This window comes from Saccopteryx bilineata, chromosome 6, assembly GCF_036850765.1.
Source record: "Saccopteryx bilineata isolate mSacBil1 chromosome 6, mSacBil1_pri_phased_curated, whole genome shotgun sequence".
Classification (NCBI taxonomy): Eukaryota; Metazoa; Chordata; class Mammalia; order Chiroptera; family Emballonuridae; genus Saccopteryx; species Saccopteryx bilineata.
The window spans coordinates 169,189,502-169,206,957 of NC_089495.1; the positions used below are offsets into that span (position 1 = coordinate 169,189,502).

The 17,456-nt window shown below is 45.7% G+C and overlaps 1 protein-coding gene across 2 annotated transcripts in view; it reads right to left on the reverse strand.

The window, feature by feature from the left end:
* SLC24A3 (solute carrier family 24 member 3) overlaps positions 1–17,456 on the reverse strand; it is a 654,625-nt gene that overhangs the window by 160,472 nt on the left and 476,697 nt on the right. For both annotated transcript variants that reach the window (XM_066234658.1, XM_066234657.1), the window contains one exon: positions 278–352. In XM_066234658.1, coding sequence (XP_066090755.1) covers positions 278–352 — 75 coding nt within the window. The remainder of the gene's footprint in view (positions 1–277; positions 353–17,456) is intronic.

The window sequence follows — 17,456 nt, forward strand, 5'->3', positions numbered from 1 at the left end:
AAAGAGGAAAAGAATATTGGAAGCAGAACACAAAAGCACCATGAGCAATGACCAAATGGACAGGTAGAGCTGGCTGTGTGTGTCAAAGCCCAACTACAGATGGGCGTCCTGAAATTCTAAGCAGATCGATGAAGCTTTTGTGCTAATATTGCCCACCACTCTGAAGCCTGCTGCTGCCTGTGTTCCTATCTGGGTTGCAGAGAGGCTCCCCAGGACCCCGGTGGAGCAGGCTGCTGCAGTACCAGCACCCAGACGTGCTGGGAATCAAGGCACATACCTCACAGATCTTTTCCAAGGAGGGGACAAAGAAGTCGTCACACACAATGGCCAGCGCGTAGAACATGTACATGGCCTGGAAGAGAGGAGAGGAGGAGAAAGGATTAAATTCAGAGTCAGGGAAGAACCACAGGCTGAGGATCTGGCTACCCTCTATTTCAATATCATCCTCTGTCACCAAGAATTCAACATCTTACTCAGAGTAAGAACAAAGTCTTTGTAATGGCTGTGAGGTCTCGCGTGATCTCACCCCCTCCTCTCTGACACTGTCACCACTCTCCCCCTTGTGAATCTCCTTGTTCTCAAAACATGCCATGGACTCCTGTTTCATAGCCTTTGCACTTTCTGTTCCCTCTGCTGGGAACACACTCTCCCCAGATCACCTTGGCTCACTCCACCGTGTCCTTCAAGCCGCTGGATCAATGTCAACCAAGAGTCTAAGAGGCCTTGGACTCTCCTCCTTCCCATTTGTCTCTGTTCCTCTACCCCGTTTTGTTTTTCTTGACATGTTATATGTGAAAATCGTATTTGTTTGCTCTCTGTCTTCCCCATTAGAAGTCCATGAGAATATGGCACTCAGCACAGAGCCTGGTGTGTAGTAGGTGCTCAATAAATATATGCATAATAAAGGAATAAATAAGTGAATACTTCCAAATGAGCTTGTTCACTCTCCTCTTCCCTGCAGGACAGCCTCTGCAATCTTACTTCCACTTCTTTGGTCTGCTATGACCAGGCCATAAATCACCTCTCCACCTTATCCAATTCCGTGTTTCCTTTCTAACTAATGAAATCTTATTGGGATTCCATTGTTGGTTGACCACACAGTGTCCATCCTCCAGTCCTTCTAATGGGGCCCCTGTTATATTCAAATATCCACCCTATCCCATGTGGAAGGTAACCCACCCTTTCCTTCAGGAGTGGATATTGATTGGCCAATTAGTGTGTAGTTATCCCCAGTGATTGCTATAGGTTCAGGGTTGGGCACATGACCTAAGAAGGCCAAATCAGATGGCAGGAAAGGCTTTATAGTTCTTGAGAGAGGGAGCTGTTTCTTATCCCCCAGCACTGACTGTGGCCAAAGAGACTGGGAGCACTGATTGTCATTGGCAGCCATATTGAGGCAAATATAATTTGAAATGAAGTTGACATTCCATCAACTCAATGGCATCTATGAGCCACCGATCATGTGGTGCTAGGGCCCACCCTGCCTCTAGACTTCATAACATAACATGTTGGCATGCAGGACAGATTGATTTGGAGTTTCCCTGTTCCTCATAGCCCAAAACATCTAATGGGTGTGGTTGCTCATCCTTCAAGTTCCAACAACCTCTAACTTTTTCACCACATGGTACCTTTTCCTTTTGAGAATAGCCTCATGCGAAAGGTCTCCAGTCACCACTGCCCACCTCCCTCACCACAGGGCACAGGCACAGGACCTGGGCTAGCCACCAGAGCACCACTTCCCTTCACACAGTGGTGGGTGAGCAGAAGCTCTGCCAGGGATTCACAGAGAAGCTGGGAGGGGGGCTCTCTCCTTCTGACGTGTAAATATCACCCCCGTCTGGGGCTGCTGGGGGCAGCTGAGAGCCTGCCTGAGAATGCAGCTCACACCAGGAGACGGGACAGGCACGTGCGTGCACGCGCACCTTCCTACACACACATACACACACACACACACACACACACACACCGGTGCTCAGCGACACCATGAGTATTCTGCACCCAGCTCAGTCTGAACCCAAAGTGGACTTTCAGTCTCATGAGCTGACAATACATTCTTTTCCACGTAGGCTGATTTCAGTTAACTTTCTATCATTTACAATTGTCCTTCTTGAAGCCGTCTGTAGCAACCCAAGCACGAAATGGTTTCTCTGACCTTTGACTTTTGGCTGTTGAACTAATTCAGACACCCTCCCCCTCCTTTATGAGCTTGTTTTCTTCTTTTTACATGTATGTGTTTCGTCTCTTCAACCAGATTGTAAGATTCTAAAGTACATCTTAATACTGATTCTGTGCTAGTATCACCCAAGTGCACAAAAACATATGCACCAAAAATATTCTTTTCAAAATGTTGACTATAAAAAATTATCAGCCTGACCAGGCAGTGGCACAGTGGATAGAGCGTCAGACTGGGATGCAGAGGACCCAGGTTCGAGACCCCCGAGGTCGCCAGCTTGAGCGCGGGCTCATCTGCTTTGAGCAAAGCTCACCAGCTTAGACCCAAGGTCGCTGGCTCGAGCAAGGGGTTACTCGGTCTGCTGAAGGCCCGTGGTCAAGGCACATATGAGAAAGCAATCAATGAACAACTAAGGTGTCACAATGAAAAACTGATGATTGATGCTTCTCATCTCTCTCCGTTCCTCTCTGTCTGTCCCTATCTATCCCTCTCTCTGACCCTCTCTCTGTCCCTGTAAAAAAAAAAAAAAGAAAAAAAATCAAAACCCAACACAATATACCATAAGGGATGGGTTATATAAACTGTAATTCATCATTCAATGAAAATACTGTTAATAGAGATTATTTAAATCCACATTTAGTGATAAGGAAAGGCATTTATACTACATTGTTAAATGAAAAATGTTATAAAATAATGCATACAATCTCCTTTTTTGTTACATTATGTGTAAGAATGCAAACATATATGCACACTTATATAAGGGTATTTGCATATAAGGGTTTGCAAGGCCATAAATCAAAATAGTTTCTTCAGTGGTTGATGTGACTCTGCATGTATTTATAATTCTTACCCATATTTTCTGATTTTTTTTATCTTGAACTTGGATTTCTTGTGTGAGTTTTGTAGGTGGTAGGAGATTGGAGAGGGAGCAGCTGTGTCTTTTACTTTACTCCACTCCGAGGAGCCTGGGAAACCTGGCATGCAGAGAAGCTTTATAAAGAATTTTCTATTTATTTGTTTGTTCATAACCTGTACAAAATTATCTGCCTTTGGGGCATTTTTTCTGAAAATGTCACTTAAAGAGTTTATGCTGTATTTTATAGCTTTGTTGATGGGTCAGAATATATATTCCAAATTGCAATGGACTCAAATTCTCTTTTGCATAATGACCTATCTGATCCAATGATGTGCAGACTTTATCATGATCTTTGAAGGACAGCCAAATACAGTAATTAGAATATAGAGTGTATACTTTTGAATTAGCCAAGACTTCAATAAGCCATCTGTAGTTGACATACTCAACTCACTGAAACAACCAATGCTGCTTGGAAGTCCATAAACCATCTCTTTGGAGATGGTCTATATTCCAATATTACATATGGATCTTGTTTCAAGGCAAGAAGCCTTAACACATTGCAGTATCAGCGCTTAGACTGGGGCGAGAAATGAATAGATCTGTCAGACTGTGCTTTCAAGGCTGATGGCTAGTGAAAACCAAATTATTCATTCATCTATTGGTGGACACTTATGCTACTTCCATATCTTGGCTTTTGTAAATAATGCTACAATGAACATAAAGGTGTAAATGTTCTTTCACATTAGCGTTTTAGTTTTTTTCAGATCCCCTGAAGTGGAATCACTGGGTCATAAGGCAGTTATCTTTTTAAATTTTCTGAGGAAACTCCATACTGTTTTCCACAGTAGCTGCATCAATCTGCATTCCCACCAACAGTGCACAAAGGTTCCTTTTTGTCCACATCCTCACTAACACTTGTTTGTTGATTTACTGATGATGGCCATTCTGACAGGTGTGAGGTGATATCTCATTGTGGATTAATTTGCATTTCTCTGATGATTAGTGATGTTGGCATCTTTCCGTAAGTCTATTGGCCATCTGTACGTCCTCTTTAGGGAAGTGTCTATTCAGGTCTTCTGCCCATTTTTTAAATTGGGTTGTTTGTTTTTTAGGTGTTGAGTTGTATGAGTTGACTATATTCCCTATGCTGAACTTTGCATCCATCCCCCTGACTATTTTGAAACTACCAATTTATATTTCTTAATTTCTTTACCTTTTTCACTCACCCCTTCAACCGCCCTCCCCTCTGGCAACCATCAGTTTGTTCTCTGTGTCTATGAGTCTTTTTCTGTTTTGTTTGTTCATTTATTTTGTTCTTTAGGTTCTGCATGTAAGTGAAATCATATATTAATCTTTCCCTATCTGACTTATTTCACATAGCGTAATACCCTTTAGGTCCATGCATACTGATGCAAATGGTAAGATTTCATTATTCTCATGGCCCAGTAATATTCCATGGTATGTATGTCCCAGCACATTTTTATCCACTACTAATAACTACATATGGTGTCAGGTGGTACTTGAAATACCACTTTGTAAAATATATGATTGTTTAACCACTATGCTATAAACCTGAAACTAATATAATACTGAATGTCAACTGTAATTGAAAAATAAAATAAGTAAGCCACACTTGCTCTTATGCACAGGGCAGTGCGAGGTAGGGACTCTCATTTTCGATCAGAAATCTTGTGGCAATGACCCCTCCAGATACCTGGAGAGCTCCACCAGGTGACGGGACTCCTTTCTACCTCTTGGCTTCTAAGGGTAGGTCTGCCACTTGCTTACAAGAAACTCAGCTCTAATTCTCTGCCATGTTGCCTACTGGAAATCAGGTCCCCAAACAAACAAACAAACAAACAAGCAAACAAAGCTGAATAAGATGCTGATGGGGAAGTGGGCCTGAGGGAAGGGCTCAGGGGAGATAAGGAAACTGTATTTTCTGCTGAATTTTGCTGTGAACCTAATACTGCTCTAAGAAGAATTCTACTACTACCAATAAAACAAAAATAAAACAAATGTACAAAGCCAAACTTTAAGATGCAGAGGAAAAATAGATGCAGAGAACTTACCGGTATTGTTGGCACTGTTAATACAACCGGCCCAAATATTTTAGAAAGTGAAGCATTTTTCTTTTAATTTGATCATCCTATATTTCCAAAGGATATGTTGTAGGAAGATGGGCGGAAATTAGACTGTTGTCCTGAGACATGTCTTTTTTTTTTCTGAGACATGTCTTAGTGCGGACCTTGGGACGCCAAGTCCTGTGGGGGCAGAATGCTGCCCTGGCAAGCACTGATAAGATTGTTTACAGGAAACCGCTGATCCCTAGGGCCCTTTCTTGCATACCTGAAAGGTTTAGTTAATCATCCTTCTCTGCACCTGAATCCAGTCTAGACTAATTTGGCCCAGGCTCTGCTAATTTGCTTGATGAGCAAAGAGATCAATAAATATGATGAGGCTGCAGAGATTTGGGCTCTCAGTCCTAGAGGCTGGGAGTCCCCTGTACCCATCTTTTCTGTATGTTGTGTCTTGTGTGTTTTTCTTAAGTCCTCAGTGGCTTCCTTTTGTGCATACCCATTGCCGAGCTGGTCTCAGCAATATATTATCATTGATGTTAATAATATTAATAATAATAATAGAATATGTGCCACTATTCATTGGGCTAGGAATTCAGGCATGCTCTTGGTACTTTAAAAAGATTATGTCACTTAATTCTCTCAATTCCTATGGGAGGCAGGGATACACATTTCCCTGACAAGTTAGAGACTAGTGTCTTGTTTAAGGACACATAGCCAGCAAACGTCAGGGCTTGGGTTTGAACTCAGGACTCTCTCTGAGCCTTCCCAAGGGGCCCAGCTGCCTCCCCATACAGAGGTAATCTCCAATTCACTACCCTATTGCCACTTTCTGTCTCAAGATTGCCTACTAATAAGCTGTCTTCCTCAAGCATACTGAGGGAGGTACAGTTTCAGAATCACAGCCATCCTTTTTAAGGGGCTGCTGGTCAGAGCCATTGATGTCCTTTATTATTTCATTATTATTAGAAGTTTTATTTTGATTGCACGCTCACATAAAATATGCCATTATGTATGAGTATGCTCAGCATGAACCCAAGTGAACCCTGGTCTCCTCTTTATTTTCAGTGGCTCCCTATTTTCCTTTAAGTGAAGGGACCATGAACACTGCTGTGATGAAGATTTTAAAATATACATCCTTTTCCATTTCTAGAATATATTTCCAGATGTGGAACTATTGAATAATGTTCTTTTTACAAGGTGCACTACAAAATGCAAGACAGATATGAATCTCAAAGATGCTGGAACTGGCTCTATACCCTAGGACATCCCATATGTGCTGCAATTTGAGCCGGAATTTGAGCCGGTGGTCGGGCAGTAGCAAACAGAAGTATCAAATGTAGGATATGTTCTAGAAATGATGAGTAAGGGGTATCTGAAGAAGAGGATGGGGCCTAGTTGAGCTACAACTCAAGCCTCATGACCATGGGGCTCCTCTTCCCTGGGAACGGACCCGGGCCCTTGGTACGGGAATCTGTACTTTGGCGTTGATCATGGGATGCCTGGACCACGAGCTGTGTTTGATGTCTGTGTACCTGGGAGGGCAGCAGCTGTGTCCTTCCTACATTCATGCCCACAGTGTCTCATGGGGTTGACACAGAATGAGGGCCCCTTTACACAAGGTGAGGGGATTCCAAGGCGGCGTTCACAGAGCAGTTGCTGTCCCTTGGAAGCCTTCGAGGGAAATGCCCAAGTAGCACGGACAGGCACAGCGCCGCTGAGAGGCGGCCCAGAGCCTTGCGGGAAGGCCGGGGTGGGAAAGGACCCCACACCCAGTCCCGGACTTGACACTTCTAGGCAGCATGCGCTTGAGCTGCTCTCTTGACCTTGCTGGGCCTTCAACACGAGCCCAGGCGCACCACGCTCTCTACGTGGGGAGTAGCGGGCATCTTTGTTAGTGAAAAGGGCTGTTGCGGGGAGTAAATGGAAACAAATGAACAAAGGGGTTTGAACACAGCAAAGTGCCTCCTGCAACAACAACCATCCCATGAGGACATGCCCAGCTGGTCTGCTGGAGACACACAGGGAAGAGCCGAGTCACCCCCTCCCCCATGTCTGTCCTAATAGGCCGTCAGGAATCAGGTGACAAGCAGCTAACCCCTGGACATGGGCGGGCCCAGCTCATGAGACTGGCCAAGCTCAATCTGGTTCCACTGAACCCGAAACACTCAGAGGCTACCTGTTTATTGCTGGATGTCAGCAAGGTTTAGAGCCATTTGTTACACAGCATTATTTTGGCAATAGGTACAGCTACAGCCCAGGTGACAGAAAGAGCCACAGTGAAAACAATAATGTGAAGTAACTTCTAAGAAAACAGACATTCTGGGTTTTTTTGGGTGACAAAATACTCAGCTTTTTTACTATCCCTGGAAAAGCCATGGCCATGTGACACTGCTTTGGTCAGTGAGAATGAGGGACAGATCCAACTAAAGTCACCCTTTCTTCCTGCTATGAACTTGGATGTGTGGAACGGCAGCAGCCATTGAAGGCCATGAGGCAGCTGGCACGAGAATGTGCTCCGATATGCTAGGGGCGGCCGGGCCTGTGGGGGCCGTGCACTGGCTGGTCTGATGCCGGGACCCTCTCCCTCGTACCACGCGTGACGGTGAAGCCCTCTGCACCTGCTGCCCCCAGACGGGGTTCTGTTCTTGCAGCTGTGCCTCCCTAACTGACACGGGGCACAGAAGATGAATTCTGCTGAGCAAGGGTAGTGAAGGCTTCCCAGAGGAAGTGGCTATCAAACAGGGATTCTGAAAGATGAAGACTTTCATCAAGCAGTTTCTGAGGTTGACGGGGACTAATAGAACGAAGACACTTAGGTGACAGCGGCGAAACTGAAAAATACCTACGGTAACAAGAAAGTATTGTGGCTGGTGACTTAACGGAGGTGAAGAGGCCCGAGCTGAGACATCGAGCTGTATACAGAAGGGCTTCTGAAGGTGAGGGCGCTAACCCGCCGTGTGATGTAGCATCTGGAGCCGGCGGTTTTCACAGACAATTTCCTTTTACAACCTCCTCTGCGCTCCCGCCGCTCTGTTTTTAGTTTCAGGGAAGCTGGTGGTGGACAGGCAATTCCTAAGGAAGATCTACAGAACTCTGGCCTCAGTGGAAATTGTTCTAAATCTCCCAGGGAAGGTGCCTTGAATAATAACCAGAAACAACCCTCCTTTTCCCTTCTCTGTTTTGTTCATAGTTTCAAGTGATCATGTATGATTAGATTTTTTTTTAAAAAAGTTATTTCCTTTAAAATCATTTCCCTCTATTGTGGGCTCTGTATCTAATGGTTCAGTGACGGCATGTTGGGACTGAGTGATGTGCCCGTCCTCGGGGTCTGCTGCCACGCAGACATCACTCACTGCACACGCTCATCACACCTGGTGACGAAGAGACACACACTAGCCTCCCAGCCAGACGAGGCTTCTGAACCAGAGGGTCTGGCTGGAGGCAGGCTGCAGGAAGAGGAATGTAGCAGATGGCTCTGGGCGCCCCAGGTTCTACCATAGTCTTAGGCCATATTCATTTAGAGCCCTGGTTGGCAAACTGCGGCTCGCGAGCCACATGCGGCTCTTTGGCCCCTTGAGTGTGGCTCTTCCACAAAAGACCACGTGCAGGCGCTACCTCGATAAGGAATGTACTTTCCTACATAGTTTAAGTTTAAAACATTTGGCTCTCAAAAGAAATTTCAATCATTGTACTGTTGATATTTGGCTCTGTTGACTAATGAGTTTGCCAAACTGATTTAGAGCATGCTACTGGATTTTGAATGTCAGAATCTGCCTCTATTTGTTTGAAGACCTTTGATTTAACCTCCTAGGAAGCAGTCAAGAAGGTACTGGGGCATTTCTGCCCCTGGGAGCCCTCAAACAATGGCTGGTGGGAACTGGCATATGATTACTCAGCTCCTTTGCTCCCTGGGGGGTAACTCCACACTGTCTTCCTGGGGCCCCTGCTGAATTAAATTCAGATGTCGACAGTGTTGCAACCTCAAGAAAATACCTTTTATAAGCAATTTTCCCTCTCTATCACTTCCTCCCCTCTACCGATGCTCCCTGCCACCACCAAACAAGCACTTACATGCCTCATCTCAGGATCTCTGTCTGTGAGAGCCCAGAGTAAGACAAGAGAGAAGTCGATGAAGGAAGACTGTGGAAGGAATGCAATGTAGTCTGATATCAAGATGGGCTACTGGAGGAAACAACTGTCTTTGGGGGGCTCTCTCCCTGAGTCCCCTCCCCGCCATGGTCATGTTTTCTCTCGGCTGGCACCGTGAAGGTCTTCGGGAATCACTGCCACCTGAAAAGGTTTTTGTTTCAGGGACTCAACTGCTCAAGGAAATGGGCCCATGTTAATGTACCTGCTCCATTAGCACAAATCCTATAATTCTGTTATTTGAAAGGAGTTGGAGCTCATCATATTGGGGTCATTGTTTTGGAACCTTGGGAATGAGAGATTTGCCATCTCTGGAGAAATATTTCAGTGGGGGAGAATGCCCTATTAGTTGTTAGTTTCTCAAGAAAGTGGTGGTGATGACTGCCGCTTCTGTCTCATTATACACTAAAGGAAGGTTCTGGGCTGATGCAGACGTGGGCCTCCCTGGGTGCCAGGCGTATGCAATCTGCGCTGATGCTTTTCGACAGTTGCAAGATGCGGCCCTGGGCTTAATCTAGCCTTGCACCTGGGAACCAAGTTCAGTAACTGGATCAGGTCTCACAGCCAGTGGGTGGAAAAGGCAGGAGTTCGAACCCAGGTGGGCTGCCTCTCAAATCTGTGCTCCTAACCATCACACCACACACCGTCTCAGGAAGAGGATGTCTGGGCTCCGCTGGAGGAGCAGCTCTGCTCCTCTCACCTCTGCCAGGCCCCTTCTCTCCTTCTTCAGGGACCTCGTGCGATGAGGGCTCTTGGTCTGACATCCCTGAGCCCCCAAACTCCCGAGGAGTGCTTAGAAAGACTTAATGCGCTTGTTAATTTGCATGGAACCAACTGCATCTGTTTTTGCTAAACACTAAACAGAATTCAGTATTTCCTTCCACTATGGATATGACATATACAACAAACCACGGGAGTACTGGCAAGACCTGGGAGTCTGTCCCCAGTGGAAGTCACAGGCCTTCTAATCCAGGTTACCAGTGTTGCAGAGACCTCATATATGTTCATCACTACTTCAGCAATAGATAGTTATGAGACCTGACACTGGACCTTGTATTTAATGTACTAAGAACACAAATGCCCAGGCATTTTTCACACTCAGTACATCCTGGTGAAGAGGCTCCAGCAGCCCCAGATAGTTCTTTGGAGGTCATGGCAGTGATCCATGAGAAATTAAGCACACAAGAACTGTTGGAGAGACATGCAAACTAGTAAGGAGGACTCAGGTTGACCTGATGGAACATCAACATGTCTGCTACACGTGTAAGCAGAGCATTTGGTATTACAGCTGAATAGCGAGCTATTCACTGGATCCTGTGTGAGCCCAGAGGGAGGATGTAGCATCCACCGGGTACGAGATCAAATGTCGGAGACTTTCAGGAGTTAAGATGTTACTTTATTTAACAACTTAGATGTTACTAAGTTTAACCTGCGCAGGGGCGAACTCCCGAGATGTCCGGAGACACCGTGCCCACAAGGAGCTGCAAATGGGAGCCGCGCCTGGAGCTTACAGCCAAGCCCTTATATATCCTAAGTGAGCAAGCATAGACAGAAGCAGATGTGGCAGTTTAGCTATTGGCTAGGGAGGTCACACGCAGCATAGCAACAGGGGCCGGCATAGCAACAGGGGCCGGTTTTAGCTTAGTGGCGAATTTCAAACCTAAACTTCTGATAAGGGTCTCTGACCTTCTTTGTTCCCAGCCTCACAGGAGCCATATCAGCACTTACTGTTCCTGCAATAGTTACACTCTTTGGCAGCTCCAGTACTCCCTGAATCTAACAGAGGACACCTAAGCTAAGTTTCAGAGAGCGGAAGCAGGGCATGTTCTGCAGGAGTCAACACTCAGATCATGGCCAAGAAGGTGAAGAGGCATTAGCTAAGCAAAAAAAGTCAGGCAAGAATCGGCCTGGCAAGGGAACATCATGAATAAAAAAGCATGGTGTCATAAATTAGCATGGTTTGTGTTGAAAACTACACATCACTCACTATTGCTGGAGTGTAGACTGTGGTGAGGAAGCAGAGACAGATGAAACTGCAGAAATATGCAAAGATCAGTCTGAGGAGGCTTTCATGTTCCAGGCTGAGATATTTGGATGAGTAAGTGCAGACTGTTTGTCTTGAACGGAAACCACTGTTGATACACTAGGGGAAAACTTACGATAGTGATGATAAAATGGTTTTGATGATAGTGGATTTACGGGTGACTATGACGATGGTGATGACAATGCTTGTGTTGTGATGAAGGGGACAATGATGATGGTGGTGATGGGGAGGAGAGTAGAGATGCTAATGATGACAGTGATGAGAGTCACTTCCCACTGTCACCCTCCTCCTCGCCCCACTAAGCCTACTGGCATGTTCTGTGGGGTTCTCAAAGTCTCACATAAAGACTGCCTGGAAACAGGCCTGTTTGTCAACACTGCCCTTTCCTTTCCAGGCTGGCTTCAGAAAACGAGGACAATCACTCCCACCCTAGAGATGTGCCGCAAATATCAGAGAAGTTAACTTTGAAATTTTGAGGGAAGGAGGGAGAGGGGGAGGGGGAGGGGTACAGAGAGAACTGGATGGAGGGTGGTGGAGGATGATCTCTCTTCGGGTGATGGGTATGCAACAGAACTAAATGACAAGATAACCTGGAAATGTTTTCTTTGAATGTATGTACCCTGATTTATTGATGTCACCCCATTAAAATAAAAATTTATTTATAAAAAAAAAACTTAAAAAAAAAGAAATAAACTAAAGAAGATACAGATAAATGGAAGCATATACCATGCTTATGGATAGGAATAATTAACATCATTAAAATGTCTGTACTACCTAAAAAAACAAAAACAAAAAAACTTTGAAATTTTGAAATTTATTCAACTATTGGCACGATGATAGGACTCTTCCGGGTTGGTGAGAAACGTGCTTCTTGCCTCAGAATTTTTGTTGGTAACCTGAGCTGAGCCTTTCTGAGGAAAACCACATCACTTAGGAATTTTCACACCAGAGTGAGAGCTAAGCTTATTGCATAATATTGTGCCTTTGAAAGACACCAGGCTGTTTAAAGTTTATCAAGATATTTGCATTCTTGTCCTTCTGTTATTTTCTTGTTATTCTCTCTCCAAACACAGTCCTGGGAGCTGGTGGGCACCACAGAGGCCAGAGAACATCAAACAGCAGAATTGTCAGTCACTCATGGTGAGCAGGCGGGGCTTCCAGAAACAGAGCGGGCCGGAGACACGGGCGCTCCAGGCGGGCTCGCACGTGGCATCTCTCCAAACCCATGTTCTTTAAATATTTATTCAACATTTATTTAGTGGAGGAGGGAGGAGAAAACTAATCTTCTATTAATAAAAAAAAAAATGTATGTAGAAATTAAGCCTGTTACTAATTCATTTCCACTCGTACAAATATGGTCAATATTCTGAAAAACTTCCCCCATTTCTCTGTAACTGTTACTCTTTTCGAGTTTCTCTTGTGAAAAGAACAACCTTAAAGTTGTAAACTTCTTGTTGGTGAACTCAAGCTTTAATATTTAGTATTTAGACAGTAAAACATTTTATTCAATGTTGGTAAATAGTAAGCACTGTTCAATTCTGAAGCTTTAGCCCGGGGTGGGGGGGGGACGTCAGCACAAGCCCCCACAGGGAGAGGCTGGCGCGGCCGAACCAGGGAGGTCCTTTTCATTTCTACCTTAGGCGGTTGTTTGTGCCAAGCGGAGGAGAGCAATTTATGTGTCTTCAGTTGTGTTGTGTGGAGGCCCAAGTGACACCATCTTCCCCATTTATTATCCTGATGCCTTTAGGGTTCCTGGCAGACGGCTTCCTGAGAAGGCCCCATGGCACCGCAGCAATCCAGCTTCGGCTGCCAGTTGAAAGCCAAGCTCATGTCCCCAGGTTGGGACAACTCCCTTAACTGTATGTCATTGCTGCGTTGTATTATTATTATTATTATTATTATTAATTTTTTTATTTTTTGTATTTTTCCAAAGCTGGAAACAGGGAGGCAGTCAGACAGACTCCCGCATGCGCCCGACCGGGATCCACCCTGCACGCCCACCAGGGGGTGATGCTCTGCCCATCTGGGGCTTCACTCTGTCGCAACCAGAGCCACTCTAGTGCCTGGGGCAGAGGCCAAGGAGCCATCCCCAGCGCCCGGGCCATCTTTTTGCTCCAATGGAGCCTTGGCTGCAGGAGGGGAAGAGAAAGACAGAGAGGAAGGAGGGGTGGGGTGGAGAAGCAAATGGGCGCTTCTCCTGTGTGCCCCGGCCGGGAATCGAACCCGGAACTCCTGCACGCCAGGCCAATGCTTTACCACTGAGCCAACCGGCCAGGGCTGCTGTGTTGTATTATTACCAGAACCGACCCAGTGTCGTAGGATGTGCTCCTGGAGTGGGAGCAGATTGCCATTGGTGGTGACAGGCTACACTAGGTCATCCGGAGTTCCCAGCTGGGTTCCGCCTGTGGCTGGTGCCCAGGGCTAACGGCAGCTGTGGGCAGGGGCCAGTCGAGAGCTATGTGCATAAATAAACAACAGCGGGCTTGTGTGGGTCTTAAACTCTGACCTTCATTTTATTGCTTAAGATCTAGTGCAGCTAATAAAGCCAGACCAAAACTTCCCAGTACAGTATTTCCTACTTCGGACTTCAATGACAATCCATTCAGATAATTACCAGACGATTACTGTGGACTTTTTAACTAGGGGTTCAAAACCGCTCTTCTCAGACAATTAGCTGCACTGGGCCCACGGGCTCCTTCCCCTCTGGTTTATGTAGGCTGGGTTGATGTGCAGGGATATTCTGAGGAATCCTTTGTACCTGGACAACAGTACAAATGATTGCTGCTCTCAGGATGTTTTCCTTGTGTTCTGCTCACCTGGTGTGCCCTTAGAAAGGAATCAGGACTCAAGACAAAGATGTTCTCAGACCATCTACTAAAAATCCTCCTCGTTTTTAGAGGAGCAATGTCACTGATACCGAGGAAGACCGGCTTCTGCTGCAGATTGTAATTCCGACACCGGCGTCAGGAGCTGTGGCTCTAAGGCAGGGAGCTAAAATATAATCATGCTTTCATTAAGCTCCCTTAGGGCTCAGAAAAAGCAAGAAGCTGAGTTGCAAATAAGAACACTGGAGATGATCTAAAGGCTTAGGGTAAAGCAGGCTGAAGCCAAAGGGAAATTGATCCCCTTGAGGTTATAAAGGGATTGGAGAGCAGTATCTTTGAGTTTCTTCAGTTTTCTTTTGCGACTCACAAAACAGGAATGGAAGAAATTTGCCAGCTGATTACTCCTGCTCCCCCCCCCCCCCACTCCAGTGTAAATGAGTTGGTGAGGGCCGAGGGGAACCATGGTTACAGAGCAGGAATTGTATAGCCTGTGTCCTTATCTCAACTATGTGACCCAGTGAGTAACATCATTAAAGCTTGTTCCCCTTGTCTGTAAAATGGGAAAAATAATAGGTCCTAGCATATATGTTGTTTTGAAACTACATAATGCATGCAAAATTCTCAGCATAATAGCTGGTATGTTGCAAATATTCAATAAATGCTTAATACTATTGTTGCTAGGGTCAATATTATTAGTAGTACTATTATTATTTTTAGTGAATGAGGGAGAGAGAGAGAGAGAGAGAGAGAGAGAAAGACGGGGGAGAGAGAGAGAGACAGAAACAGATAAGAAAAGAGAGGGATGAGAAGCATCAACTTGTAGTTGCAGCATTTTAGTTGTTCATTGATTGCTTTCTCATACGTGTCTTGACCAGGGGGCTCTAGCTGAACCAGTGACCCTTTGCTCAAGCCAGTGACCTTGGGCTTCAAGCCAGCAACCTTTGGGTTCAAGCTAGCGACCCTGCACTCAAGCAGATGGGCCTGCGCTCAAGCTGGTGATCTCAGGGTTTTAAATGTGGGTCTTCAACATCCCAGGTCGATGTTCTATCCAGTGTGCCATTACCTGGCCAGAAGTAGAGTCAATATTATTTTAATCAACTTTTTAGAGAAGTGGAACCAACTGAACTGAAATAGACTTAGGGAATCATTCACACTTTCTTCTTTGCAAAAACAGACGAAAAGATTAGCAGGCTTATTCCTTTCTCTGACTGCATCCGTGGGGGCCACATATATGGAAGCAGTCACACAGGAATGGTTTGCTGAACAGCCTGGTTTCCTTCCCTTCCTTTGTCTCGTAAGAGCTATTGCCCATCCAGAAAAACCGAAGCCAAGTTTCACATTCCAATGAACTCATGATTTAGGACTCCCCAGTGGTCAACGGGATGGCCAGCACGATGGTAAAATCCAATCCACCCCTGGATCCGATGTTAATTACAACTGAAAAGCAGATGGTGTCTAAATCTAGGACCATCTGTTCCCTGTCAGTGGGAAGTTTCCTGGTTGGAGAAGACAGAGCCCTCGCCAATTTCTTTTTGCCCCAAGAAAGACTTGACTTTGGCATTTAAGAAAACATCTTATTATTTATCATGTTAAGATTTTCTCTGATCTATATAACCACAGAAACATTAGGTCAGACATTCTACAAGGGAAGGTCAGTGGGCTGACCTCAAGGATGTAGACGGCTACTCAAGCTCAAGATGCTTCCCACAAGTGAGACAGTCTGATGATAAGACAATATCTGAATACCACTTGTCTAATGAGTTGTAAGACAACCCCTCCACCCACATATATAATTCCAATTAAATGGTCAGATAGAAAATTATTTCATTGGATTCTATTGCTGATACTTAAACCGCCAGTCTTTTTAAGAACTGACAAAGAAATAATTTCTTTTTTCACTTTCTTTCTTTTTTTTTTTTATTAAGTGAGAGGCAAGGAGGCAGGCAGACAGACTCCCACATGTGCCCTGACCCGGATCTACCCAGCAGGCCCCCTACAGGGCAATGCTCTGACCATCTGGAGCCACTGCTCCATTGCTAGGCAACTGAGCTATTTTACCACCTGAGGCAAGGCCATGGAGCCATCCTCAGCACCTGGGGTCAACTTGCTCAAACCTTTCGAGCAATGCCTGTGGGAGAAGAAGAGAGAGAGACAGAGAGAAGGAGGGAGGGGAGGAGTGGTGAAGCAGATGGTCACTTCTCCTATGTGCCTTGACCAGGTATCAAACCTGGGAATTGCACGTGCCGGGCCGATGCTTTGCTGCTGAGCCAACCGGCCAGGGCCCCTTTTAACTTTCTAAACAGTACATACAAATGAACAGAAGAATCAATGCTGTGGCCCCTACCGGAATGCCAGTGTCACTGGATCTGGTCTGGTGGGGACTTGAAATCCACTGATAAAAGCCACTACAGAAAGCACTATCTAATAGACACTGAAGGTACCTGTTTTCAGTCACATTTTATCATCAAGTTTGCACCAGACAGGGAGTTGTGCCTTTGAAGGTGAACCTAATGGGAGGTGGGGGCGACTGGGAATCCAGTATTTAGAAAAGGATGAGGCAAACGCTGAGGCACACGCTGTAGATGCCCCTGGGCCCACTTCCAACAACGGACAACTTAACACACACTGGCAGCTTCCTGCTCTGGACACTTTACACCTCACCCGTAGCTCTGCTCTTCTGCCCGAGGAAGCCTGCAGTGCTGGAGAACTTCCTTCAGCCCTCGTACAGAGTAGCCTGAAAGTGCCTAGGCTTGAACAACCCAGAAACAATCATCAATCAAAGGGACAGTAGGTGTCAGGGAGCCAGTGACCAGCCTGCTCAGCCCTGACTGGGGCAGTTCCAAGTCGGACTCCATCATCCTCAGTGGGTTGAGTCTCAGTTGTTCACGGGGTTAACTAACTCTTAGTGACTCCTTCGTGGCTTCCCCCGCCCCCTCACATCTGCTTCCTGGGCATGCCCTTAAATGAACTCCCCGTACCTGGTGCTGTGTTCGTGAAGGCTCACAGTAACTCACAAGGGCCCATGATTATATTTTCAGGAAATTTGCAAGTCCCCTGAGGTACTGATAGCTTCTGATTGGTCATGGTGTGGAATTCTGCATCATGGAAATCGGCAAATGCTTCAAATCAGGTGTCCCTGTCACCCCCAGAAACATGCTGTTACATATTTGCCAGCACACTATTGCCTTCAATCTAGTCCTTATCTCAGGGTTTGTTTTTGGGAAGACCCAAACTAAGAGTCTGGGCAGCAGGTCCCCCTGAAGCCAACACGTAAGCGTTTATGGTAGCTAAAGTATCAATTTACCATCATTATTACAGGTTTTCCTTCACT